Source organism: Fusarium venenatum (genome assembly GCF_020744135.1).
Source record: "Fusarium venenatum strain MPI-CAGE-CH-0201 chromosome Unknown EDB82scaffold_4, whole genome shotgun sequence".
Classification (NCBI taxonomy): Eukaryota; Fungi; Ascomycota; class Sordariomycetes; order Hypocreales; family Nectriaceae; genus Fusarium; species Fusarium venenatum.
Window position 1 is genome coordinate 2,266,983 of NW_027072132.1, and position 27,173 is coordinate 2,294,155.

Sequence of the window (27,173 nt, forward strand, 5' to 3'; positions counted from 1 at the left end):
TACAAGGGGTCTACAGGCCCCCTGCATCCCGCTAATCTACTTTGAGTCCAATTGGAGACGCGCTTCGTGATCGCAGTCCAGTCAATGTCTATGTAAGAGCACCAGAGACGAAATTAGTGAGTCAGCTTGGTCCATTTTAAACTACATTCTTTCGTTGCGTTTTTTTGTAGCCCGAAGCACTGTGGTTCGAAGGCTCATACCTTTGTTACCCCCCTACAACGTTTCTTGACAAAGACAAAACAAGCGAAATACCAACAAACTTAGATTTACTTATCTATATTTCCACGACCCGTCAAGCATTCTCTTCTCTTCAAAATCATTACTACTCACAGTTCCCAACCTTTCTCCGGGTTTTTTTTATTTTTTTTAAACTCTGCTTCTGTTCACGAGCTCTCCAGCCATGGCTAAAACTAAAAAGGTTGCGACAGATTTCGAAAAGATCATCAACGAGGGTAAGCGCAGAATATCCAGCCCCAAGAACATCTCCCCTTTCTGACATTGGTATTCTAAAGGGCGCGAGCGAAAGAAGAACGAGGATCTTGCCAATCGCATCTTCTCCAAGAACCGCCGCCAGAGCGCGCCATCCAAGCTTGGTGTCAAGTCCACTTCCAGTCCCTCGCTCGCAAGTCGCGTCGGCGTCAGAAAGGTGCAGCGCGCCTCGGGCATCGGCGCCCGCTCAACTGCTCCCGGCAACGTGAACGGCGAATGGACTCATGACCTACATCACTCGATCTCGGGCGACCTGAGCGCTCGCATCTCTGCCCCCAATGGTCCCAACAAGCGAGCCAACAACCGTCGAACGGCTCGACTATCCGCCGCTATTGATCGCATGGACACTTCGGGCGATGCGCCCCAGCAAGTCAACATAGTGAAACCGAAGGGGAACAACGCCAACTACAGTTCCATGGGAATGAGCATCCGGGGTCTTGCTGGGCCATTCACCGTCATGGCACAAAACTTCGCTCCTGGCACCACCCCCGCCGATATCGAGAGCGCGATGACCCCCATCGGAGGCGAGATTGTTAGCTGTCGCATAGTCAAATCGAAGCCTATCCTCATCTTCGAGATGGCATTTGCCTCTCGCGAAGGTGGCGAACGAGTCATTGAAACATTCAATGATAAGACTGTCAGTTTGAAAACGTCGAATTGCCCCTAACACACACTAACCTCATCCACAGGCTGATGGTAGAATCATCAAAGTGTACCCTAAGCTCGGCGCTCCAGCAAACATCTCATCTCCCAACCCTCCCAGGGATGCCCCTAGCGGCCCTCGCGGCAATCGCGCAAGCAGGCCCACCAAGGACAACGTCGTTGACGGCTCAATGGGTTTTCCTGACTTGATGCAGACTGCCACAAACGATTCATCAAGGAAAAACCAGCTGTATAGTGATAACCTTGTTGGTGGCAGCCGAAGAGGTCGTGGTGGCCCAAGGGGTCGCGGTGGACGATAAATCCGTCTCTTTTTATCGACTCATGCTTCCAAAGGCAGCTTCGAGGGTTGCAGAGAACTTATGTTCCACCAGACCTCCCTCAAGGAGAAAGCAATCTGCGGGACCAGCTCACATCAAGTCCCACTGATCTGCCATCAAACTGGGTCTCATGTTTTCTTCCCCTAGATTTATTAGGGTGCAAAGAACAAAGCACCTAGTATCGGGTACAAATGGCATCACTCAGCTTGCTAATTTCATCTCTTTTGCTCTTAGCAACCGAGTTTTTTGACAGGGCCGCAAGTCTGGTTTTGAATCTATCTTTCTTTGGGCTTGGAGTTTGGAGTTAATAGTTGGTCTGTTATGCGATAGTGCCTACCAGCACAAGCTTCTGGCAGTATTTTACGATATGATGCACCGACCATGGGATAAACACAAAACGTTGGAATCAACTAAGAAACAAGTCGTTTCCGTAAGGGACTATTCGTGATATTTTATACCTCCATTCAACCTCCCAGATTAACCCTGTGAAGCCTCCATCTCCCTAATCAAACAAAAAACAGATTACACCAATACAACTACACATTGGGAGTCGAAAACCAAGAGTTCCTACCCCATGATATGCCAAGCGCGTTTCGTCCTCGTACACCAAAACTTAATACCAGAATAACAATATCTACAGCCAGGCTACATAGCACTCAGGCAGGCTTCGTTGTCACCCGCTGGATTTTAGAACTCTGCACCATGTCAAATTCCTGACTGGCCATCCCGCCCCTTGATACTATACCAACAAAAGAACAAGAACGAAAAGACTAAAAAAAGAAGCCGCCGCCAAAAAGTAACCCCGTTGAATCCTGCGACCGTTCCCGAGGCAGCTCCGCCATGTCAGACGAAGGAAGTCGTGAAAAATCTCACAGACTCCATCATGGAACTGACTGATACGATCCTATTCGCCTCGAAATTGCAACTGGACTTCTCAGAATCCCGACTTCCAATCCATTGAATACGCCCTTGGCGCTGAGTTTCTTCCAGCCCCCCTCTTCGGTTGCTCCAACATATTCGGCCAGCATCGCCTGAATAGACTCGCCGAGATACGTGTCGCCCTGTTTCGTGGCGCTTGCGGATTAAAAGGACGAACGGGTCCCTATTATATTAGAACCATCATTCAGCCTTTCTTTAACCACCAACCATGAGCATTGGTCTGTTCTGCTGCCGCCAGGGACAAATGTCGGTGGCGGTTCGTTGTTCATCAAGTGAAGGCGCCTTCATCATAAGTTGGTACAGGCATCTGGCCCCTCGTCAAGCTACACCACTTCAATGCCACGTGTTCTGGTTTCCCATAAAACCTTCTTCTAGAGTACGCTCTTCCAGGTTGCGAATGAAGTCTCTGTTGCCCCGACCCCCTTGCTGTACGCGGCTCCCTCTTCGATTTGCTGCCATTCGGTTATCGACGTTGCCACCCGTCATGCTTTCCCCAGTAGGCGGGTAATACGCTGGACTGGGCTGTAGACGAATTGGTTGACTGGGATCAAGATGGCTTGCGACTCGTTGAATAGCGGCTGGGATGCCGCTCTGTTGCTGCTCCATGGTAGATGCGCGTTGACGCACGGGTCTAATTCCCCCTTGCTGATGCTGATACATATTGGGCTGGGGCATTTGCGCATACTGGCCTTGAGGCACCTGCTGCGGTTGTTGGGAAACAGGCATTTGTCCATACTGGCCATGTTGCTGGCCATATGGCGAGGGCATATTGCCATGGCTACCTCCCTGGGGATACATGTTGTTTCCGTACATTTGCGGTTGCGCATGCCCCTGCTGCGCATATTGATTGGCGTTCGCTGGGTACGGGTTAGGAGCGGCCGAGGCAGCTTGCTGTTGCGCCGCTTGCGCCCGCTGCTTGCTGAGCGCTTCAGCCTGTTGCTGCTGCTGTGTACCGGGCGCCGGTGATCTGTTCAGAGAGCTTGACTTGAGGTTCATTGGTGGTATAAAAGGGCCAGTGAACTTCTGCTGAGTAATGAAAGGGTGAAGCTTGGCTTGCTGTGGAGACCATCTTTCCAGAGGATTGATTGTTAGAAGACCTCGAACAAAATCGATAAATGCAATACGATTGTTCATTTCTGTTTCAGTTTGTGTCAGCCGCGTTCAAGTCATCGTCTGAATTTTATCTTACCTCTGTCGATCTCGCTCTGCTTCATGTTCTTTCGGGGCATGGGGTAAGTTTTGATAATCTCGGGAAGAGTGTTGGCCTGGAAATACTTCTTGCTGGGTTGCTCTTTAGTATTGCGCTCCCGGGCGTATTGTTCCATTGGCTTCAGCTGGTACGTCCGTCGTCCAAACTCATCCTGTCGCTTTTCGAAAAAGTCGCCTGCCTGCTTGCCCATCTCGATCATCCAGTTCGGGGGGTTTCCTAGCATCTCGACAATTCGCGAAACCTGATTGTACTCAGAAGATCCGGGAAACAAGGGAAGGCCCAGGAAGAGCTCCACCACAATACATCCCAGAGACCACATATCGATGGCTGACGAGTATGGCAGACCAAGCAGCACCTCCGGAGATCGATAGAATCGTGATTGGATATAAGTGTAGACAGTCTGTCGCTCGTCGCAAGCTGAGCCAAAATCGATAATCTTGATGATAGGGCTCTCAAGGTTTTTAAGAAGAATGTTTTCGGGCTTCAAATCACAATGAATCAGACGAGCCTTGTTCAACAGCGCTAGACCATTGAGAAGCTGCTGAGCAAACACGCGAACTAGCGTGGTGCTGAGACCTCTGAACTGGTTCTGCTTGATAAGTTCATAGAGGTTGACACTCAGAAGCTCAAAAACCAGGCAGAGATGTTGTCGATGGATAAAAGTATCCTTTAGGCGCAGCAGATGGTGGTCGTCATTCTTGTCGAGTTTCGTGTTGAGCTGCGACTTATTAGTGTTTGTGCTTATCGCCAGATTGAGAATCTCATACCAAGTCAAGGACGGAAACCTCCATCATACTCTGGTTGAAGTAGGCGGTGCGGTTTTTGATAACCTTGACGGCAACTACCTCCTGCGTCTTGAGATTCTGGCATTTGACAACTTGGCCGAAAGTACCCTGGCCCAAGACGTCCAGAATAAGATAACGATTCCTGTGACAAAGGTTAGAGACAAAAGTCCACAATGGGCCCAAGTATGACTTACTTGTGGCCAGCCTCCTCGGAACCAAGAATATCGTTTACATAAAGAATGTAATCGCTGTCTTCGTTGTCGTAACCATCATTCTTGGTGCCCTTGCTGGGTTTTGTCAACACTCTACGGGGATTGCGAGACGACTCGTATTTGAAGCTCGGGTTGCAAATACGGTAGGTAGCAGGCAGTTGAACGGTGAGTGCCTGAAGGGGCTGTAAAAATGGTGAGCATGAAACTGTGAAAAGAATTGAGGACAAACATACGCTGATAAAGCCGCCCTCAGGATTGGCACGACGAAAGGCTGGCTGCAAATTGACTTTGGGTTGCAAGTCGGTAGAGGATGACAATGGCTTGAATTCTGGAACAGGACCCCTGGTCACTTGCTGAGGAACGGGCCGGCGCGGAGACTTAGGATCGAGGTTGAAGGCAGCGTCGAGATGGCTGACAGCAGATGAGGGATAGTTTTCCTGGTGACCACTAGACGCGTAGGGGTTGATAGGAGGCAGATGTTGTCCTGGCTGATGTTGACGAGCACCGGGGAAGTAAGGAGACTGAGAGTAATCGGGCTGGCGTGTGGGTGACTGTCGCTGTGTCGGGCTGGTGAATTGGCTGTTGGAAGCAGACTTGGGCGCGTAGGGCGAAGTGGGGGACAAAGTCTCCATGGGCGAGTATCGTTGAGCAGCAGAAGACTCCTGGGGAGAATGAAGATTAATGGGACGGCTGCCCGATTGATGGGATTGGTGATGAGGTCTCATAGGGTATTTAATACCGGCATGAGCATCGTGAGCATCGTGCATTGCGACGTCACCGTTTCCGTCGGGCATCTGAGAAAGTGAGATGGGGGATGCGGTCGCGTTAGGGTTACCAACAGGAGCAGAAGCAGGCGGAGCAGCAGCTGAATGAACGGGGGCACCGCCGTGGAACTGGTCGTATTTATATCCGCCTTGAGATGGCGGTTGGTTGGTATAGTCTCGGGAGGTCTGGTTGCTGCCGTTGTGACGTCTCGAGGAGCCAGGCGAGTTTGCGTCGGGATATTGCTGCCACTGGGGATCCATGACACTCACTGACTGGCTGTTGCTGCTATGGAAGCTGGGTGAAGCAGCTTAGAGCGACAGCGTCAGGGGTGGCCGCGATGAAGTCGAGGCAATTGGTGGTCAGCAGCGAAATCGTTGAAGCTCTTGCTGTCAAGAGTGGGGTGGGCAGTGCGTGGTTATCGGGCGCTGACGATGATGTCGACGGTCGATTGTATCCCAATGATTTGGAGTGGCAGGGCGTAGGATTGAGGAGTAAGAAAAATGAGAGCAAGAGGAGAAAGCGCAGTGTAGTATAGCGTTGAGTATTGGGTAGCTAACTTGGCTGCTAGCAACAAATACAATACAGTACAGAGAGCAAACGGTTGGCCGGCTGCTGGTTGGGTCGGATGCAATGTTGGAGATGGATCGAGTTGGGTCTTGTCGCGTACAGTCGGTCCCGTAGTAGCCAAGTCAAGTAACAGTAAAAGCGGGCTAACCCAGGCCGTCCAAATAGAACTAACGTCAGTGTGCTACCGTATGTGGTGCAGTGTAGAAGACAAAAGATGTTTGAATCAGCGCACCGAATCCTCGCAATATTGTACCGCAGCCGTAAAGCAAAGCACAGCACAGCAAGAGATGAGGGGGCGGGAGGATTGGGCACCGCAATCAGTAACCAGTGGAGGCCCAAGCCAAGGCCTGGGGGTGGGTATGGGTATGGGCACGTCAGGTAGTAAGTAGGTAATGTAGCTGGCGCAGACAGACTACTAAGACTCTTGTGTTGTTATTGTAGAGGTGTGACGCAAACGTTGACTTAGGTATGAGGTTCGATATAAGAAGATGTGCTGGATTCTAATCAAAGAATTTTACAAATGAAAGAATCCATTGCACCCATCAGTTGATGATTGAAGACTTGTGTGTTGCTCGTGAAGCTGAACCTAAATGAGTTTAAGTTGAGTTTAGTGGTAAGAGGCTGGAAAACAAAATAAGAAAGAATAGAAGCAGAAGCAGAAGCGCCTGCCTTTTTCTTCTTCCCTTGTAGATACTCTGTGCCACTTGTGATATCACATCCATGCCCGCCTATTGAGTTTAGTACCAAGGTTTCTTCAATGGCAACAATAAAAACAAACCGTCAATATGATATCTTGTACGTAGGTGAAGATCTGTCGTACGAGACTTTTACAGAGAGAAATATCGAGTCTGCACTTAGTATGCACGACGTTTCCAAGCAGGCAATTTTAGACACCAATACATGCCATTAAATCTACTAAGAATTTCCAGCACAAATTGTTATTTCGTGGTTGTTCACAATTTTCAAAGTCTAATACTGGCTTCGCCTCTCGCTCTATAGTTAAGCACAAATTTTAATAATTCCCATTTATTGATAAGGTGATGGTAATTGACAAGCAAATCACCCCAAAGCCATGGGCGTTTTTCTGGTGAGTCTCGCTCGGGTTTCTTGACTCCAGCTACAGGTATGTAGGTGTACAGCACCTCAGTACTCACTTATTAGTGCCTATACGAGAGAAACATGCAAGAATTTGCAGACCAGGTTACGTTTGTTCCTACAAGGCCTGAGTGGAACCCTCAAGGGGGTACGCCGCAGCGGGCAAGGGAACCTTTTAGGACCTAGCAATGGTGATCCCCCTCCTAATATTCTACTCTGTACCCTGAGGTAATGTGTCGAGGGTAATCAGCCCAACGATAAGTAGGTTCTATAGTGTTTGGCTCTTGTCAGACAGATAGACAGTGACAACAGTTACACAAGCTGTTATCTGTGAATCGCAACCTAACTCATTACCGTCTGATATGTTCATCTGAGGTATGAAGCTTCTGACTCCTCTAACAGGAGCAACGCGCAACCCATTGGTTTACCCCGGAAATTGCCAGCTACGCCTCCAATGCTCAAGTCAGCTTCTGACCTTAGCTTCTAATCCCCAGATGTTCTCTCATTCCCACGTCCACGCGCTGATATCGTTGGCATTGGTTCTCTCAGCCTAATCAACAACACAAGCCCCCATGTCCATAATGACGTCCTTCCCAGGGTCTTGGGGGATTACCACGGAAGAAAAATCAAGTTTCATATCCCAAACGGCTTCCGGCCCTTCTCGCCCTATTCGGTAGGACAAAACTTTCGACATTTCCAGGTTCAACCCCAGCCATCTCATTGGGGTTTCATGGGCTTGCCGCCCATCCAGCTCCAAATACGTGGCTGTCGTGTCCAATATTGACGACTTGACCAGGGTCCACTGGTGCCAAAAAAGTCTTCTAAACACGTAGAGCTGTTGCCATGCCAATCATCATGAAACCAATATTTACTATGCACTTGTATCGCAAGTTGCCATCATGCTCCTCAATTATCAAGGCCACGCAGGAAATCATGTGTCAGAATAAGACCGAGGTTTAGCAGTTAAGTGAAGGCTCTCATTATGTTTTATTCCTTCATCTTACGTCAATTGTCGATTGTCTTTCTTTCCTCATCTCCAAAGACAACCCTGCCCACCTATGTACGGATACTTGAGCATCTTTAATTGAGGCTTGAACTTCCGCCTCTTCTCGACCTTCCAGGGTCCTCACCTTTTGTCATCAGTCTTACACAGTCGTCAAATCGTCGTAGTTCCATCATTTCGTGAGCAAGAATTATCAGTGAAAGAAAAAAGTGAAAAATAGAAAAAAAAATGGTCCCGTTAAGAAAGAAATGTCACCGCTAAATACACAGATGGAAAATCCATGAGATGGAACTGCCACCCCCTTCGCCAGCCACTGAAATATCAGATGCTTCGTGGCATACAAGAATGGACGAAACGCTCATGACTTCGTCAGATAAGGAAATTTGAAATGCCAGATTGACACCTGACCAAATGCAACAAAGTCGAGGTCAAATACTGGTGGTAGGTATCCTGGAGATTGCGCTCGTATAGAGAGATAGAGAGACTGAGAAACATGTAGCGCTCTTTGGCTTTATCGACATAACAGGAAGGGAAGAAAGAAATGTGTACATCCGATTGAAGGCAAGACAGGAAATTTGCCCTTTTCTCCCAGAACACGGAAAGGGGGTATCACAGGCCCATACTGTAGTAATGCTTGGAGATACTGAGAAAAAAAGTAACGGAAGCAACAGAAACAGTAGAAGCAAGCGCGAGAAAAGAATCCACAGAAAGGTGAGAAAGAAGAAAGGGGGCCATGAAAAACGGATGGAAAGAAGCCCGACCCGCGCCATGATCTCGCGCAACAGCTCAGTCATTACCTCGCCCAGCCTTCATCCGGCTTTTTAACTTGTCTTGCTCTGATTTGGTCATTGCCTCCTAGGCCTGATAACCACCAAATCCGTTGTTGAAGTTCTGACCGGGGCGAGGCTGGGCCCATTCAGCATTAGGAGGTTGCTGACCTCTTCCGTAGCCGCCAGCACTCTGAGGGGCAGCGTATCCCATCGGCGAGCCAGCATAACCCGCTGGCGATCCAGCTTGCGGGCCACCGTAGTTACCAGGCTGTCCGCCGTACTGGGCTGTCATCGCAATCGTTAGCTAATATACAGTATAATTATGATTATACCTCAACTCACCACCATACTGAGGATAATAGCCAGTAGGCGTGCCCGGGAAGCCAGGAGCTTGGGCACTCTGGGGGCTGAAAGGTTGGACAGGGTCGAAGCCTCCCTGAGCATTGGGTGTCTTGTCCTTGCCCCACTAAGAAAAAACAATTGTCAGTTGTGGTCCTGTGCAATAAATTGGGGTTCAAGGTGGGCAAAACATACACTACACTTGAGAGGGCGGCCGTTGACGTTGTATCCATTCATCTGACAGATGGCCATGGCCGCGTTCTCATGGGAGTCCATCTTGATGAACGCAAATCCTCGGTCAGCCTGGAATCGAGACTCGACAACGAAGCCGAAGTTCTGGAACAGAGGCACTACGTCGTTGGGAGTCGTGTAAGGGGTGAGGTTTCCGACGTAGACGGTGGTCTGCCAGCTGGGCGTTTGGGTTAAGATGACCTCGTAACTAGCGACGCCATGAGCAGGGAATTGGTGGTGTCCGTAAGGAGTGGTGGGAGTCATGCCCATCGCCGACATAGCCTGCTGCTGGGCCATGGAGGGTTGCCCCTTTTGGTTCGCCCAGTTGCATCGGATAGCTCGCGAGCCGAGCCATTCGCCATCCATAGAGCTCAGCGCCTTCTCGGCCTCGGGTCGGTCACGGAAAGCAACAAACCCGTAGCCTCGAGATCGGCCAGTCTTCATATCCCACATAACGCGAGCCTCAGAAACGGATCCAAAGGCAGAGAAGGCTTGAAGAAGGACCTCGTCGTTGACTTCATTGGACAGGTCGCCAACGAAGATGTGGAAGTGGTTCGAGGTATCCTCCTTGTTCGTGGTGTTTGACTGATAGGCCCAGTTGACACGGATTTCCTGTATAGCATGTTAGTGTTAAGTGTCCATCTTCGAATTTCGGGTTGTGTCGGGGTACGGTACCGATTGATGAACTCGTCGTCCGTTGAGAGTCTGCATGGCACGCTCAGCGGCTCCAGGGTCGTCGTACTCGACAAAGCCATAGTTGTAACCACGCGCCTAAGGGGGTAGATGTTAGCTCGTCATCTCTACAAGTTTTCTGCTCAGCCAAGAACTTACATTCTTATCGGGGATGATCTTGACGTTCTGAACGTGACCCGTAGTCTCGAAAATTTGACGCAGAACTTCCTCGGTCACTCGCTGGTCCAGTCCACCAATGTAGAGAGCACGCTTGTTAGGCTCAGGGGCGGCGCGACGAAAGCCACCTGCGCTGGTGGGCGACATAATGCCTCCATTGTCGGCGGATCTGGGAGAGGTGATGGCAGTCGGAATCGGGTTGGTGTTCTGAGGGATATGAAGAGGCGGAGGGGCCATAGGCTGGCCATTCTGACCAGCTTCATAGCCAGGGGCGCCAGCACCAGCCTGAGGAGGAGGCGGCAACTGGCCTGGGTTGGAGGGAGCACCAGCGTCGGCCATGTTGATAGATGTGATGTTGAGTCAAGTCGAAGAGGGTGTTACAGAGAGATGGGGGGAAGAGATAGACAACAGAGGTAAGAGGTAGTAGAGTAGGGATTGGAGCTACCTATTAGCTGTGCTGTGTTGTACCGTAGTTGATCGGTGGAGGTGGAGAGTCGGCGGTCGGTGACAATATGTATGTACTCGTACCTGGGTATTTGACAGGACAGGGGTCCAAGTGGACGAGTCGACAACCCGGAGCTAATTATGACACGGTGGGCACAGAGAAAGAGAGGGAGGGGTCTGGTAGTTTGGCTCTGGCCTGGTAGCCTGGTCTGACAACGGGGTCCAGACGAAAGCAAGGGACGGTGATTATTGTGGAAACTCCAACGTCGTTGAAGAAGCCCTGAAGTTGACACGCAAGCTGCGGAGGCGCAATGTTGGTTCAAGAGGAGATTGCTAGTGCTCGAATCGCTCGTTATGAGTTTTTGGGTGTAATATAAGCTGCGGTAGTACTGCAATACGGGACAAACGAATGAATTTAGATGTTAGCTTCAGCCATGAGACGTGGGGTCGTTAATTTGTTGGAGATGAGAGCTGTTAGGCTGGTGCTGGCTGGAAGAAGCCGGTGCCACCTTGTTTGTAGAAAGACCCAACTTTAATATGAGATGCGATGAACGAATAAGCGCCGGCGTAGTGGAAGAGAAATGGCGATCCGAAGGGAGAATCGCGGAGGGGGAAGCAAATAGCAGCGAGAAAATGAAATCGAAGAGAGAAGGAACTGCAGATCCTGAAGGGAACTTATCACGAGGATCACTCTAAAAACTACAAACGTTTGGTGAGGAAGTATAATTAAAGGGGCCCTGAAGAGAAAAAAAAATAAGAAAACAAATTCTACACAAAAAAAGTCAAAGATTGATGCGATGAGCGAGATGGCAATTCCCTTGTACTTTGCACAGTCTCACGTACAGTATAAAGTAAGGTACACAGGCAGGCTGCACGTCTCTGTCTCCAAGTGATGCATTTATTTACAGCCCAGCTTTTCTTACAGACTGCTAACTCCAAAGGCAACTCAAGTGACCCTGCAGGTGATCCGGCGAATGATTGGCTGGTTAATATTTTGACCGTCCAATTTGAGTCCCTGTGTCAGGGGTTAACTATAGCGAAGGGAGAAGGAGAAGAAGTTCAAGGGAAAACGAGCAAGCATTTTTGAGCTTGTGAGATTTTAGAGAAACAGGCAGGAGACCTTGCATGATCTGAGCTGAGACACAAGCTTGGTACCGTTTTGGTACCTGACTGTCCCAAGCCTCAAAAGTGTTCCAGTGCTTTAGTATATGCATTCAATTCAAGATGCCGTGCAGCAACTAACACTCAGGAGTGTCCAATCCAAGCTTCAACCTTTTCTTCCATACTACCTGGCATACAAAGAATGCGCATGAATCAAAACAGGCGCCCGAAACCTGATATATATTCAAGCAGCACATGGCAGCATTACTCCCTACATTGTGTATCTTTGTGATCAACTGTGAAAATAGCGAAAGAGTTGGGCTCGCCAGGCTTGAGATGATTGGAGGGTGAATAGTGTTTGAGTAGAACCAGAGAGATAGATACATGTTAGTGAATAAAATATGTACCTGGGAATATGGAATTCTGAGACTTTCCCATCTTTCGTTGAAGGCATGATGAATAAAGCTCCCAGTTCTCAGATGACCTTTTCCAAACAATAGCTATCTCTTACTCACTACATACCGAGGTAGGTAGGTATCTATCTAGACACCTGGTTGTATAGAAATAAATATAGTCTAATACAGTTCTTCTCATTCATTTACTGATTCATTCATGTCTTTTTCTACTTTGACAACTTCATCATATAACTCCTTACCTTTGTAGGTTTCACTACTGAGACCACCAGTGAGTCCAAACTTCCAGGCGGGTGCACGTGATGTCGTCCCTACCGACACACGCGCTTGACTTAGTAGGTTCAGCCTCCGGGTATGTTACTCTCTACCCTTTATTCAACATGAACAATATCTTATCACACGTCTAACGTCTATCCCCACGTTACATACATAGGTCGAGTTTTTTTTTTTTGAACTAGATCCTACAGCCTATCTACAACTGACCTTCCATTTCCCACACACACACTCTCTCTCTCTCTTTTTTCTTTGTACACGCCTTAACCATGGCGTCCCAAACTTCCCCGGACCCGCTGGACGTTCTACAGGCCATGGTCGACGACGTCGTAAGGAGCATTCTTTTCTCATGTGATGAATAATTAAAAACCTTCGCTAACGCTCTCTCCAGCTAGTTCACACTGGTAAAGCCCTCAGGGCCTCGCGTAAAGATGTTCAGGGTAATGCGCAGTCAAGCCAAGCGACACTCAAGTCCAAGTTGCCTGAGTCTATTGATGGCTTCCGAGAAGCCTTACACAAGTTGGAATGGGATATTGTGAGTTTTTCAACCCTTTTCCATCTCACCATGTTTCCAATTCTCATGTCTATATAGATTGATGCCAAATCTGTCTTAATGCGTGACATCAAGAGGATACAGGAGCAAAAGCAGAAGCAGCAGCAGAGCCAACAGATCCTAAAACAGCAACCTGTTGTAGCACCTCAGCCCGTTGAGCCTCAGTCCAAGTCACCCATGGTTATTGACCTGGAGTCATCACCACCTCCGCCTCCTCAGGACCAGCCCATGACAGAACTCAAGGCCAATAAACCAGTTGCCCCTTTTCCTGACATGGGCATGGGGCTCCCCGATATCGGCCAATCTGACCAGGCGATGAAGGATGAAGCCAGCCAAAGCATGGCTCCAACTACAGTTTCCGAGCAGCCCAAGGCGAAGGGCAGCGTCTCTCCAGCGCCTACTGCGACTGCTGCCGTCGCCCCTATGGCCCCAATGCCGGTCATGGAACAAAAGTCATTAGACAACCACAACAGTGACGTGATGGACCTTACCGCTGATGGACCTCACTCAGAATTAAATTTTACAAATATGCAGTTTACGTTGGCGCCGACGAATAACGACTCGCAAGATCCATCTACCACGCAGGAGACATCGTTTGATCTGGCAACATTTGCTCCTCCTGAGGGTAATGATGATATCCTGGGTCTCGACGACCTCTTACCAACCAACAACAATCCACCGGCAAATATGTCTCAGTTGCCTGCCGGCTCTGATGCAAATGCGGTCAAGCAGGAGCCTGCCATGAATACAGACAATCAAGGGCCATCACAGGGGATGTCCAATGAAAATTTTGGCTCGGTCTTTGACGACGAAATATTTAACAACCTTGGTACAGGCGGTGGTGGTCTTGCCGACGGAACAGGCGACGCTACTTACGAGGATCTCATCAGGGGCGACGATGATACCAACTTCAACTACATGGAAAACAGCGAATTTGACGCCCAATACTTTTTCGGTGAGGGGTAATATTCCTGGTACGTAAGTAGCCGATGTGCATCGTCTTTGAGAGTCGCCATGGCGAAGCAAGGCTTAGCCAGACTACAACGTTATGGTCATTTCGATCTGGTCAAAAGTCAACTATCTTGCGTTTCTTCTGCTATATGTCAAGACGATTATGTCTTGGTTAAACGAGCAAAAACTGGTTTTGGCCATGGCGTTTTCTCTCTTTTTTTTTTCTTTTGCCCTTTGGTGGTCTGCAGCTTTCTTCAAAGGTTCAGGATATAAAAACGGGCTAGGTGTTTGGGTGTTGGGTTCATTACAAGAATGGTTTTCAAGTTAAAATGATGAATTGAAAGGTTTCTACGGGGATGGTGCTAGGTAACACGGATATCATGTTTTTATATGTACAGAAATCAAGCAGCTCTCGCTAAATGAATAGGCGCTGGACAAAAGTTACAACTCTTTGAGAGTCCGCTCCACCTCTTGCTTCTACCTAGGTATAAGACGGCATCTTCGCTATGAATGACAGACAAAAAAGAAAGCAGTACGGCTGCTGGCCTATGACAAAGAAAATTATGACAAAAGAAAACGTTGAGCATCATGATTCATTTGAGGTGTTGTAACACCATTAGGTCCTGTAGGTCAATGGCCATAAGGTCTGGGCATGCGCTCAGGTCATGTGGATGTGGTGGCGGCAGCGCGAGCCTCAAGTTCGCGACGTTTGGCGAGCAAGCTCTTGAAGGCACCAATACAGCGAACAAGAGCTTCTTCGTCGTGTGCGCAGAAGCGATAGCTCTTCTCCTCGGTAATAACCTGAAGGCAATGCTTCTTGCTCTTGCTGAGAGGATCAAGGTCGACGACATTGACAACGGCAGACATTGGCAGTATCCATCTGGCTGTATATTCAGACTCGTCCTTGTAGAGAATAAGGTTGCGTGGTCGAAGAACGGCCCACATGTCCTTCCATTGGCGCATACCTCTGCGATGACGCAAAAGGTAGAGCCGACCTTGCCAAATTACACGATCAGGGTCCTGTTCAACATTGGATACACTTATTTGGCTTGTCGAGCGGATTCCCTGGCCTGGTCGCGCGGCGGTAGGAATGTTACCGGGTGACTTGGCAGTAAGACTGTCAAAGGAAGAATCGTGAGGACGGAAAGCTTCGCTGTCGGAAAGATCGGAATGTGACGCGAGTTCGGCACCCGACATTCCCGACGACTCAAGTATCGACGATCTTCTTCTACCGCCTGCCGAAGTGACGTATCTTGGGGCAGATGATGCCATAGGTTCCGGCGAGCTTGAAAGGAAACGTTCGTGCTCGTTACGCTGGTTGCTATCGATGGGGACTGATTTCATGCCGTTGCTGGACTGTTGCGCAGAATGAGGATTGGCCAAAAACATCTCATCCTCCTCTTCGTCGATGCGCGTGTCCTTTCGTATTAAGGACATCCATTCTTGGGCGTCCTGGGCAGAATTCGCTTGGAAATGATAGTTGCGAGATGGAGAAAAGAGGCCGAAAACGTTTTCGCGCTTGTGCTTGGGATCTTTAAGTTCGGCGACAGCTGTGAGCTCGGACAGATAAAGCTGGTGTCGAAGCTTATCTTCAGTTTCGTTCTTGTATAGAGAAAGGGTATTAGGTCGCAGCACAAGGTAGACACTCTTCCATTTCTGTATTAATAGGATAGCAGTCAGTATCGTCCAAACCACTTGATGCGCATAGTGCGATGCTCTGAGAGGGAATCAAAGAGAGATCGGTGACAAAGAAAAGCTGACCTTTGTCTTTTGTGTGCGCTTCTGAACATAACCACTCTTCAACACGCGGTCAAAATCGAAACATCCATCGTTGTTTACCGGGGAAAAGACAGCTTCAAGATTGGAGCTGCGAGGTCGAGTAGAAATATCGAGTTTGGTGTCAAGCGATGATGCATGGATCGGATGCGCTGCCTTCTGAACAAGTGTTCCGGCCATTGTAGACTATGACTCTGCGTATGGTATCGAGTTCAAGGATGAGGATGAGGACGATAGTAGAGTCACGAACATTGACGGTTCGTGTGGGAAATGGGCGGCGTTTTATTATCAAGATTGCGCAGCAATCAATCGAGTCGAGCGGTCGGGAATCAGCAGAAGTGTAAAAGGTAGAACTCTTATTGTATAACGTGAAGAGATTGATCGATTTGTCGAGAGTTGAGAGAGGTTGGGACCACAAGCAGGGGTGCGAAACCAGGTTATGCCGTAGAGATAGATGCCTGATGTTACAGGAGAAAGTCGTGGAAGTCGATATGCTGAGTTCGTGGACGTGGAACGTAATACTGATGCGGAATATAGTTGGTGAGACCTGAGGAGATGAGTCTGGAGCAGATGGGCGACGGTTTGGCAGTGGTTGTTATGGTAGATTGTTTTGTTGACCGTTATGACAGATTATTTGGTGTCACTGGGATGAGTACGTACGTAAGTGCAGGGAAGGGGATAGTAAAAAAAAAAAAGAAGTTGATGATGGATCTGAACAAGGATAAGGAGAGACGAGAGGACGATGATGTATTATGAAAAGAAAGGAAACGAGTTGTGATGGTTGATCGAATGAGAAGGTTTGAATGACGATTGAATGGAATGAAATGGATGGAATGGTGGGTGTTATGTTAATTGCGGGTTTTGTTGCTAATAATATTAGGGAAAAAAAGGGAAAGGAAAGGAGAGTGACGACGGTAGGTACAGGTACAGGGACAGGTACCTCTGTAGTTTCGATCGGCAACGGGAACGGTGGTTGTTGCAGAATGGTAAGAGGGGGAAAAAACAATGCAATGGGTCCAATCCATCCAGTAATGACAGGGCAGCCAAAGCTAAGCAATAAGCCAAGTCGTAGATCTACAGGCCCGGTACTTTTTCGGTACAAGCTGACAGGGCCTGCCAAGGGACAGCAATCGCTAAATTACAGTGATAGCTTAGGTATTTCTAGCTCGATGCCAAGTATCGGGTGCCATGCAAGGATGTTGTTGTTAGGTAGGTTTGCTCGCACGCCGACTAGGGGGATGGCGTTTCAGGCTTTCTTGTAGAAATGATGGTTGTCAGTTAGCGTTAAATTTATTTTGATCGCCTGTGAACCAAGCAAGCAAAGGCCATGTTTCCTTACTGATGCACTACAGTATGTGTGTACGCGTCCACGAGGCAATACAGCGGTCAAGACTTTAAGTCATAGAAGGAAGCGATCAAAACCTCAGGTAGACATTCGGTATAGTTACCTGTCATATCCACCTGCGTAGCAGCTGGATCATCAAACTATTGAAAACGGATACAAATCTTCCATCGTCAATCAATTCCTTTTCGCATCCGGACTCAAACAGCAACCAAGGAATGGATGAGGGGTTCATTCTCAATTAAGGTTCATGATCTTGTTGATCACGTCTCCCGTCAGCCGGGATTACATCGAAGTGGCGGATGTACAAACGATGGCGGCCAAGACCCAGAATTAACCTAATCTGATTTCTGCGCCTTGTTGAGAGAGATGAGTCTTATGTATGATGCTGCCCCCCCTCCATCACTGTCAGTGAGAACTAAGAGGACAAGCTGAGCAGGCAGTGCTTCTTTATGGTGGTGATGTCAAGGCAGATTGTGTAGAACAAGGAGAAAATCAGTTCAAGGCTAAATCTACAAAAACAAAACAAAAAGACATCATTCACTTTCTCTAATGTACCTGAGTTTGCTTGGATGTACGGTTATTGGGCGCCATGCACAACCGTCTTGTCTGACATGCATCTGCGTACATTATTGGTAGGTGTAGGTTCAGCTAGTTACCTAGACCTAGGTAGTCAGTGCATGACGGACAACAGTTAGATATACGTCGCTTAATCTGATACAAAGCGCTTCGACAAAAAGCCCACAAGTTGTGGGCTTTATCAATGAGACGATGCTCAGCGGCTAATTCATCGAGGCTTAAATATTCAATGCTAAGGCCAGGGACACGAGACCCGTGGTGGAGAACGTAGTCCCATCAAAGCGAAACACTCATCGATAGGGAATGTCTCAGGCTGCTATTCTGCACCTGATCATTAATGCCACCTATCCTAATAAGTTTGGGGATAAAATATTATGTCTATATGTATGACTAAGGGGCGAAAATGTTGGGTTTCTTTTCTAGTGCAATACGTGTCGTTGGGTATTTACTGCATGACTGAGTCATCGGCGAAGCAAGATCTAGAGAACAGAGTAAATGTCAACAACAGCCCAGCCACTAGAAGTAAAATGCATACGCATTATGAGTTAGCGCCTGCATATAATATGAGTACCTAACTATGTCTAACTGGGAGTATTGGAAAATAACAATACCCAAAACCACCAAAACACCTGCCATCTTTACCTGCATGCCCAGCTTCACCAAATATACCTCCTCTTCAGCCATACATCATGACCTCTCACGAACAGCCCAAGGATCCGACAGATGCAAAGCAAGAAATCGCATCCAAAATAAAACACATTCTGGATGACACTTGCTTTGCCGTATCTGATCTTCGGAGGCTGACTGGAGGCACGGCCAACTTCATGTATCATGCTACTCTCAAACAATCATCATCCAAAGATAAATACCAAGATGGTGTCGTGATTAAACATGGCGAAGGCTATGTTGCAACGCATCCATCATTCAAGATATCAACATCCAGATGTGTAAGACAAATGTTCACAGCACGAATACCTACTCTCTTCGGTTCTAATGCTAGCACAGGCTGTCGAGAATGGATCCCTTGTTCATCTCGCTGCGCTCCCTCCATTACAAAACTCGTATTGTACAATATCAACTCCGAAGACCTATTACTTCGACCACGACACCAACACCCAAGTTCAGGAATATCTCCCGCATGCTCTTTCTCTCAAGGAATACGCTCTTAAGCACTACTCTTCCTCTTCCCAAACTCACAGGTCACAATGCGATCAGTTTGGCCATGCCCTAGGAGCTTGGCTTCGTGCGTTCCATGGCTGGAGCCAAGAACCTAAGCAAGCCGCCATGCGGGAGACGTTTGCGGGGAATAACGACGGGCAGGGCCTTAAAAATGTGATCAATTACCAACAGCTGCTGCAGATGGTCGATCAGCACCCAGATGTTCTTGGCGATGCAAGGGACGTTTTCCAGGGTGTTAGCGATCTAGCGGCTGGGGAGCTTCTTGATGAAACAGATCTCTGCCCTATCCACGGCGATTTCTGGACTGGAAAGTGAGTTTCTTCATTTATTCATTAGTAGCTATTCTCATAAACTAACAACTGATCAGTGTCTTGGTTTCGGACGCCCCTATAACAGGTAGTGATCGTATACCTATCCGCGTCGTCGACTGGGAACTATCTCAGCTTGGTGTCCGGCCTCTTGATCTTGGCCAATTCATAGCCGAGCTCTGGTCGCTGAAGCTATACAGGGACATAGATGCTGGCGAGTGGCTCATCCAGGCTTTTGCTGCTGGTTACGGTCTGGTAGACGATAACTTTGCATATCGTACAATCATTCAAGTTGGTGTTCATCTTATTTGCTTTGGGCGTTATTGGTCCACGACTCCAGGAGAATTGAGAGAAGGTGAGCAGCAGAAAATCATGTACCGGTTAGGCAAAGAGGTTATAGTCAAGGCTTGGAGCAGAGATCGAGAGTATTTCCAAGGACATATTCTTGGTTGTTTGTTTGGTTAGCCTATAACTATCCATCACCAAGTCATAATGCACAACATTGATAAGCTTTAGGGGTTAGCAAGGGATGGTTAAAATCCAAGTTCCATCCTCGTTGTAATTGTGGTGATTATGCGCCGTGTAAGTGAAGACATGCTCATTAGAAACCTGAAAACCATAATTTCAAACCAAAGTCGTTTATTCAGTTAAAAATATCGCATGTTAATGAGTTCTACATACATATTCATCTTTAGGTAATCTTTTTTTCCTGTGTGTCATGAGTTGTTTTCACTCGTCATGTCATGAGGATTATTTTTGGTAGTTTTGTGCATGGTCGGGCGAAGGCGGCGAAAATTTCAACTTTTCACAAATTTAACTCCAGCACACATTTGGCGCCCAATACAATTACTCAACATTTAAAACAACTTGTTCCTCGATACTTGAGCATAAACCATCCCACGGGTAATTCTATATTGTGCTCTCAACAACGACGGTCTTTCTCTTCAAAATATCAACCCCGCGCCTGGCGTCTACCCTGTATAAACCACCAAACCCATCTTGATCTTCGTATCCAACTACCTACGATGCCTGCATCGGACATCAGCCGGCCTTGTAAGAGATGCAAGGCCGAAGATTCTCCATTTCGTCTACGAACCGATCCGACGTGTCGGTAAGTTGTTTATGATTGCCCCTGCTATGAAACCTTATGATGTTTGTTCCTCATACTGATGAGTGAGTCAGCGACTGCTACATTCAGTTCGTTACCTACAAACTGAACAGACGCCTTGGTGCTCTTCATAAAGATACTCGTTCGTCAAAGGCACTCACTACTCGGAGACATCTGGCTGGCTTGTCCTTTGGACCTTCGTCAAGTGTCCTGGCTCAGATACTCAGCCAACAGGCTCGACATCACTCTGAAAACAAGGCATCTTCCCCATATGAACCTGTCATCGTTCACATTGATACGGATTTATCACATGCTGAAGGAGAATCTCCTGCCCAAAAGCTGCTCAGCGATTACCGCCGTGCTTTTCCTCACGCCACCTTTGAATGTGTTCCTCTTAAAGAGGTACTGTCTGTGAGGAGTATCGACTGGTCAACTCTACCCCTCGATGCTGGTAACCCTGAAGAAGATGCGTCTGCTCGTCTTCAACGACTATTTAATGCCTTGCCTACACTCACCGCACGTAGCGATGTTCTTCGTCTACTTATCCGTCACCTTCTTCTCCAGAAAGCTCAAGACTATGCCTGCACAGCGCTCCTCTTGGGTCACAGCACTACAGCGCTCGCCGCGTTGACGTTATCAGAGGTTGCTAACGGACGAGGGTTCGCAGTCCCGATCCAAGTTGCCGATGGTATGACTACTGTGTGCACATATGAGGCAGTCGAAGGCGGTGCCGCACAAGAGATTAGCCGACTTGAGTTTCCAGTCTACTACCCCCTGCGCGAGATCTTTCGTAATGAGATGAAACAGTATATCGATCTCGTACCCTCGCTAAAGGAAGTTGTCCCTGTCGATACAGCAGGCACGAAAGCTGGGAGCAGTGTCGTTTCCCATAAGGATTTGAGTATCGAAGAAGTGATGGCCCGGTACTTTGAAAGTGTCGAAGAGGGGTATTCTGGTGTTGTTGCCAATGTTGTGCGTACGGCTGGAAAGCTGGAGCGAGTTCCTGGGCAGACTTTCTGTGGCAGCTGTGGTATGTCACTTGATGCCGAGGGCGATTCGCGATGGGCGGGTGAGATAGGCGACGATCCTGAAGACGGACCGAGTGCAGCCGGCGCAGGCCGGCTATGCTATGGCTGCAAGAGGTCGATTCACGGGTAGAATATGAGTATCCTCGCAGACATTGAAATGAATATCCACACTAACATTCAATGTTCTGTATAACATACTGTCTATCGTGACTTCAAAAAGAACTCCCCATGCGCCACGCCGCCTTTTGGTTCCCAAAAACCCATGACCCGGGTGGTGTACGTTCCAATCGATCGTCCTGCCTAGGTGACCGCCCAAATGTATACCTGGAATATTTTCTCCCTTTTGTCGCATACAAGGGGTGCCCATTGTTTCATGCATGCCGGTAACTGTGCCGCCCATTATGTACGTCTACTCTTCTCAATTTCTGTCCAATTTTCGTTCTAGGTTGCCATGTCCATTCTGCTAGGGAGGATACGGCCCTCGATCTTTCGTACAAGCTTGTTGGTCTGTTCAGCTAAGCTAAGAGTAAGGATTGTGTGTGGTAGAATTCGTGCAAGATGAGGGAAAAATCCTTTGTATAGAGCGAAAATACCCTCGGAGCGGATGGTCTTTGCGAAACAGTCGGCGGCGCTTGTGTAAAGGTTGCCGTTCTGATTATACATACGGGACATGACAGTATCTATTATAGAAGTGTCAATAAATAGAGTGTGCAGTGGTTTACAGGGGAGACATACCAGGAGGATGCATCACACAGCAGACGACAAAGCCACTGATAGCGCTAGAAGCCAGATGCAGACCGGGACCCTCCTCCATACCGAGATGGCGAACCAGACGGCGTTTTGCAAAGAAGTATGTGGGAAGCTGAACTGAACTACCGAAGGCGGTTCGGATCATAGCAGCTTGCACACCACGGTAGAGACCACCAATACCCTCAGTACTGTAAATAGACTTGAAGCCATGCCATGCGCCCGTGTAATGGTGTTGAGTACCAACCGGCCTGAATTTTGAAAAGCTTTGAAGACGGGTCTTTACAAGGAAGAATGGACTGCCAGCTGCCGCACCGATAACTCCCGAAGCTGCACCGCAGAACATGTTGATGCCCAGATTTTGGGCATTTCCATCTTTAAAGAAGAATTTCGCAAGCGCGTTACGCATGGGATCATAGAAACCCAGGCGGCAGCCATTGAGGAGGATTTGATAGATGTAGGCAGCGCCGATGCCGCGGTAAATTTTCCTAGCTCCCTCGTTGCGTACAATGACGCTCACGCCGTGGATCGGTCCTCTGTAGTGGTGAGGTTGGTGGCCCTTATTCTGAAGTTCGCCTTGCAACTGCATGCTATTAGAAATTCACATGTTAGTCGTAAGTTCCAAACAAGTCGCGAGCCGTTAAAAAGTCTTAAACTTACCGAATTTTAACTGTCTCAAACGGGTGTGTCGCGGTTACAGCGCCGCAGGCCGCGATGCCACCAGCGATGAACGCGCTGTCGTCATAAAGTTAGCGCAAGAACGGGGCCATAATGGGAACATCGAAGTAAGCACGAGCATTGGACAAAAGCTTACCCAACGGTGGTCGACATGGCCCCGAGCTCTCCAAACACGAGGAGGCGGCTGTCGATTGCGAGTAGAAGGATATGAGTGGGAAAAGCTGGGACGGGATAAGGTCCCTGAAGGGTCGGAGAGCTCGGGAGAGACAGCTTGTCTCAACAATCGGCCACTCGACGGAGGTTAGGAACAAAATATGAAAGGTTGTTTGAGTAAAGTTCAAGAACAAGATTTTGGGAGCGTGGAAAAGAAGGGTTTCACTCCGTCACCAGCGGCTTCGGACCCTGCCTTACTTTAGTAGTACCTATAGCGGCGCGGAAATTGTCAGCGTACGTACAATATGGTACCACTTCCTAAGTGCGTCAAAAAGGTTCAAGTTTTCTACGTAATAATAAATGGAAACTATGGAATCTCTATATGGGTCTGGGCAAAGACAAATATATATATTATTGGGTACCATGTCATGTAAGGCCTACCTCCTTAGGTGCCCAGATAGTAGTAAGACGCTGACTCTAACTCGGGATGTATTGTCTACTACCTACTACCTGTTATGTTTACTTATCCTCGGTCAATAGCTAACGGAACCATAAGCCGGCAAGATCCATGGCATTGGTATTGCAGCGAAATCTGGGTGTCTGCAGCAGCATGTTAACTCCATGGACTTTAGCTGCTTTTTTTTTTTGTACTGCAAGCATTTCGACATGCCGACGTCGGCGGTCATTTTTCGCGGGGAGAGCTGCGGGTCCTTGCGTCAGTGAGAAGGGCCGCTGTACAACCCCTGAAAAGAGGAAAAGAAAGTGATGTGATTCGCTAGAGTGTCAATTCCTTGGTCTATGACGCTAGGGCTAAAGGGACGTAGAATGGAACATATCCTTTTTTCCCTTCCTACGGAGCGGCTTTACGGTTTGCTACGGCTCGCGCGTTTATATGCCGTCGTCGAATCTAATTATACCGAACATGAATTTGTTGTCATTTTGGAATTGATAAGCGTAGGGGTGGTTTCATTGGAAAGTAAATTCGGCGGCGACAGAAGTTCAAAGCTTGGGTCATTGAGATGCTCATATCCCATGCAGCCTTTGGGGCTAACATGAAAGATTATGCCCTGAAGCAATGCTACAGACACTGGAAGACGCGGGCCTTTTCAGGTACGTACCTCAAGGCTGGCTGCACCCCGCAAAAAGTGCACCCCTCCAGCTAAGAGAGCTTGGTTGCAAAAGATCCATTTCCCATCGCAAAACATCAATTTGAGTTAAACACCAAATCGAAATCAAAATCGCGGTCAACGGCATCCTCGCCCAACACCACCAGATAGACCACTTCGCCATATAATTTGGGATCAATAGCTGTACACTACTTGGCCATTTTGATCCTCACTACTTGTGACACTTTTCGACCAAAGCAATTGACGCAAACGGCTTTGTGTTGATCCCTTGATATCATCCTGCAGGCAGTCATTTCACATATCGACTCATAATGTCTTCGACACCCATGGATATCGATCGTTCCAATACACCAAATGGAGCATCGCTTAATATTCACCGCACCATTGGTACTACTGCTTCAGTCTCCAATCTGTCCGATGTTATAGGTAACTTTCGGCCTACCAAGGTAAGCTCAGCACCTAAGGCACGATAAACCATAATAATAAGTTCAATCAACTGACTTGCTACTCGCTCCATTCAGCTGTTCCGACGGGACGACATTAAGGACAACCGCCCACAGCCTCATGTGCTATCTCTCGACTACGACGATGAAGGCGAGTACGTTATGGCGTCAGCCAGTGACGAAACGATACAGATTTACCATGTCAAAGAAGGCCGCCATGATAAGAGCCTGGTTAGCAAGAAATACGGCGTGAAGCTTGCCAAATTCACACATACAAATTCGAGCATCATATATGCTAGCACAAAACAAAATGGTGGGACATTTGTTACCATAGAGCGATAACCAGAAAATGTGCTAACTAGTCGCAATTTAGATGCCATTCGATACCTTGCCACGCACGACAACTCCTTCATCCGTTACTTTGATGGTCACGAAGGGGCTGTAACATCACTGGCTGTCCATCCTGGCAGCGACAATTTCATATCATGCTCCCAGGACAACACCGTGCTTCTATGGGACACACAGACCAAGAACTACCAGGGCAAACTCTTCCTTAAGTCGCCCTACCTCGCTGCGTACGATCCGTCGGGGACAGTGTTTGCTGTGGCTTGTGTCAGCAGCGGTACAGTTCTACTCTATGACGCACGAAACTACGACAAGGCTCCTTTTGCGACGGTCGACATCGTTGAACAGTGCAGAAAGGTAGGCTCTCAATGCCTGAACAAAGGTTGGACGACACTAGAGTTCTCCAACGATGGTAAATCACTGCTAGTTGGAACTCGCGGCAGTGGCCATTTCCTACTCGACGCCTTCGAGGGCACACTGAAGGCATATCTCCACAAACCCAACGGCGGGACTCGGCGGTTGGCAGTTGGAGAGGCGGCGCAGTCTGGCGGTGATGCGTCTAATGTCGAGAGTAGCGGCGAGTGCTGCTTTGCTCCAGACGGCCGCTATGTCCTCAGCGGCTCCAAGAAAGACGTCTTGGTCTGGGACACCATGGCTGCTCCAGATGATAACAAAGTGCTGGAACCAAGCTGGACATTGCCCGATAAGAGAGAGGCTGCCGTCCTGGCTTTCAACCCACGGTACAACTTTTTCGCTACGGCTGACCAGGAGCTGTTGTTTTGGCTACCTGATCCTCATGCCTGAGCAAAATGCAAAATGAATTGTCTTGGTACACCGGAACAATGAATAGGTAGGCATTGGAAGATGAAAATCACTTGTATTTACATGATTTGGAGTAAATAATTGATACCCCTATATTAATAAAGGACTATTATACATAGCTCTCTTTTATACTTGTATACCTAATTAAGCTTACTTACTTAGTCCCTCCTCCCAGCGAAATGATAAGTATAGACCTACTAACTGTATGAGTTTGCTATTTACCTATCATATATACTAGCTTTTCTGCACTAATCTGCCTCATCCATTCCTCATCTCTATTCTCCAAGCGATCCTCCATATTACCCCCACCTAGCAGAATCAACCCATCAAGAGGGATTCGCTCAAGTCCACCTGGCATCAGACGTATAGGATTTGGAACCAGAGGCTGACACTTGGACAGCCATTTGTAGAAGGCGGTGGCAAAAGCTCGGGCAGGACGTGAAGCTGGGAGATTCATGCCATGATACTGAACCTCGACTCCAAATGCCTCCCAAACTGCCCCATAGATCGGATTACCGACTATGTGTTCGGTATCAAAAGCTCCGCCCTCAAATGACCGAACGATGGCCATGTGGCCTCCCTCCCGAAGTAGTCTGCTTGTCAAACTGACAGTCGACCCCTCTGCGATGCAGTCGTAAACGTAGTCCACGCCTTTCCCACCGGTTATATGGCGAATTTTCTCAGGCCAGTCTGTTTCTTTGTAGTTGAACAATGCGTGGTAGTTGTACGGGGCGCTTTTCAGCATCGGAAATCGAGCTCGACTCGCCGTGCCAATGAGAACAACCTTAAAGCCCTTCGAGGCCGCAGCATGGTGTACTAACTGAACTGCATACATGCCAACAGAGGTGGACGCACCGTATATCAAGAAGTATAAAGGCTGCTCCGTGGTGGACTGCTGAATAGCCAAGCCTTGAGCCACGGTCTGAACATCTTGCTCTGAGTATGGAAATGGTGCTGGAAGTTGAAGGCGATAGAAGAGAGCTTGGGCTGCGGTCAAGGCGCACAAAGACACTGCTGAAGCTTCCTGAAGGCTCATAGAGTCTGGCAGGGTCCAGAGAAGATCTGATGGACAGACAAGATACTCAGCAAACGCCCCGGGACGTTCGTTCACACTGCTGGCGCCTTGTAGAAACCCTGCCACTCTGGTGCCAGGCCGTAGGTAGCCCGCATTGCTCTCTATGATGGTACCGGCCCAGTCGCTGCCTACTGTGCGACCAGTTGTACCCAGGGGCTCCGAGACGTAGAGGGAGTCTACTGGGTTCAATGCAACGCATTGCACGCGGACCAGGACTTCGTTCTCCCCAACTACCGGTTTCGGGATGCTTTGAACTGAAGCCGTTCTGCGCTCAGCATCTAAAACAAGCGCTTTCATTGTTGTAGTTTCCATTCCTATCAGGGCTTAGAATGCTGCAGTTGTAAATATACAGTTAGGCCTAACAGTTATCTGCAATTTATAGTCGAGAGAAGACATTCCTAAGAGGTAGCTCCTATAAGATAGCAGATTGATCACGCCTTATGCTTTGTAAGCTACCATATAGAGTCGCCAGTAAAAGTTGATCTTGCTGATTC

At 48.3% G+C, this 27,173-nt stretch overlaps 10 protein-coding genes across 10 annotated transcripts; 5 read left to right on the forward strand and 5 right to left on the reverse strand.

Annotated features, from left to right (window-relative positions):
• Window positions 1-134: 134 nt before the first annotated feature.
• On the forward strand, window positions 135-1,892 carry EDB82DRAFT_513063 (uncharacterized protein). Its single transcript, XM_025737606.2, has 3 exons — window positions 135-452; window positions 513-1,126; window positions 1,179-1,892. Exons 1-3 carry the CDS (start codon window positions 401-403, stop codon window positions 1,449-1,451), a joined length of 939 nt encoding a protein of 312 aa, XP_025592450.1. The 5' UTR covers window positions 135-400; the 3' UTR covers window positions 1,452-1,892.
• Window positions 1,893-3,410: 1,518 nt separating this feature from the next.
• On the reverse strand, window positions 3,411-5,247 carry EDB82DRAFT_436468 (kinase-like domain-containing protein; the record flags this gene model as incomplete). The annotated part of the gene is made up of 5 exons (XM_025737607.2): window positions 3,411-3,544; window positions 3,598-4,336; window positions 4,386-4,545; window positions 4,598-4,797; window positions 4,849-5,247. Coding segments are annotated over 5 exons (1,632 nt in total), but the record flags the coding sequence as incomplete, so codon positions are not given.
• Window positions 5,248-8,885: 3,638 nt separating this feature from the next.
• Window positions 8,886-10,891, reverse strand: EDB82DRAFT_303672 (uncharacterized protein). Its single transcript, XM_025737610.2, has 5 exons — window positions 10,217-10,891; window positions 10,061-10,156; window positions 9,350-9,997; window positions 9,158-9,281; window positions 8,886-9,100 (listed from the first exon to the last, which is right to left on the reverse strand). Exons 1-5 carry the CDS (start codon window positions 10,571-10,573, stop codon window positions 8,901-8,903), a joined length of 1,425 nt encoding a protein of 474 aa, XP_025592453.1. The 5' UTR covers window positions 10,574-10,891; the 3' UTR covers window positions 8,886-8,900.
• Window positions 10,892-12,560: 1,669 nt separating this feature from the next.
• On the forward strand, window positions 12,561-14,308 carry EDB82DRAFT_303755 (uncharacterized protein). The gene is made up of 3 exons (XM_025737611.2): window positions 12,561-12,794; window positions 12,857-13,000; window positions 13,058-14,308. Exons 1-3 carry the CDS (start codon window positions 12,735-12,737, stop codon window positions 13,982-13,984), a joined length of 1,131 nt encoding a protein of 376 aa, XP_025592454.1. The 5' UTR covers window positions 12,561-12,734; the 3' UTR covers window positions 13,985-14,308.
• On the reverse strand, window positions 14,309-16,236 carry EDB82DRAFT_303783 (uncharacterized protein). Its single transcript, XM_025737612.2, has 2 exons — window positions 15,731-16,236; window positions 14,309-15,625 (listed from the first exon to the last, which is right to left on the reverse strand). Exons 1-2 carry the CDS (start codon window positions 15,923-15,925, stop codon window positions 14,633-14,635), a joined length of 1,188 nt encoding a protein of 395 aa, XP_025592455.1. The 5' UTR covers window positions 15,926-16,236; the 3' UTR covers window positions 14,309-14,632.
• A 1,869-nt stretch (window positions 16,237-18,105) lies between these two features.
• On the forward strand, window positions 18,106-19,904 carry EDB82DRAFT_513072 (kinase-like domain-containing protein). The gene is made up of 3 exons (XM_025737613.2): window positions 18,106-18,613; window positions 18,672-19,156; window positions 19,213-19,904. Exons 1-3 carry the CDS (start codon window positions 18,356-18,358, stop codon window positions 19,616-19,618), a joined length of 1,149 nt encoding a protein of 382 aa, XP_025592456.1. The 5' UTR covers window positions 18,106-18,355; the 3' UTR covers window positions 19,619-19,904.
• Window positions 19,905-20,178: 274 nt separating this feature from the next.
• Window positions 20,179-21,419, forward strand: EDB82DRAFT_529279 (uncharacterized protein; the record flags this gene model as incomplete). The annotated part of the gene is made up of 2 exons (XM_025737614.1): window positions 20,179-20,264; window positions 20,336-21,419. 2 exons carry the CDS (start codon window positions 20,179-20,181, stop codon window positions 21,417-21,419), a joined length of 1,170 nt encoding a protein of 389 aa, XP_025592457.1.
• A 311-nt stretch (window positions 21,420-21,730) lies between these two features.
• EDB82DRAFT_529280 (mitochondrial carrier domain-containing protein) lies at window positions 21,731-22,867 on the reverse strand (the record flags this gene model as incomplete). The annotated part of the gene is made up of 4 exons (XM_025737615.2): window positions 21,731-21,969; window positions 22,025-22,626; window positions 22,697-22,771; window positions 22,851-22,867. The coding sequence occupies 4 exons, from the start codon at window positions 22,865-22,867 to the stop codon at window positions 21,731-21,733; spliced, it is 933 nt and encodes a 310-aa protein (XP_025592458.1).
• A 959-nt stretch (window positions 22,868-23,826) lies between these two features.
• On the forward strand, window positions 23,827-25,725 carry EDB82DRAFT_513082 (WD40-repeat-containing domain protein). The gene is made up of 3 exons (XM_025737616.2): window positions 23,827-24,440; window positions 24,516-24,750; window positions 24,811-25,725. Exons 1-3 carry the CDS (start codon window positions 24,306-24,308, stop codon window positions 25,584-25,586), a joined length of 1,146 nt encoding a protein of 381 aa, XP_025592459.1. The 5' UTR covers window positions 23,827-24,305; the 3' UTR covers window positions 25,587-25,725.
• On the reverse strand, window positions 25,726-26,976 carry EDB82DRAFT_579245 (chaperonin 10-like protein; the record flags this gene model as incomplete). The annotated part of the gene is made up of 2 exons (XM_025737617.2): window positions 25,726-25,798; window positions 25,840-26,976. 2 exons carry the CDS (start codon window positions 26,974-26,976, stop codon window positions 25,763-25,765), a joined length of 1,173 nt encoding a protein of 390 aa, XP_025592460.2. The 3' UTR covers window positions 25,726-25,762.
• Window positions 26,977-27,173: the final 197 nt, after the last annotated feature.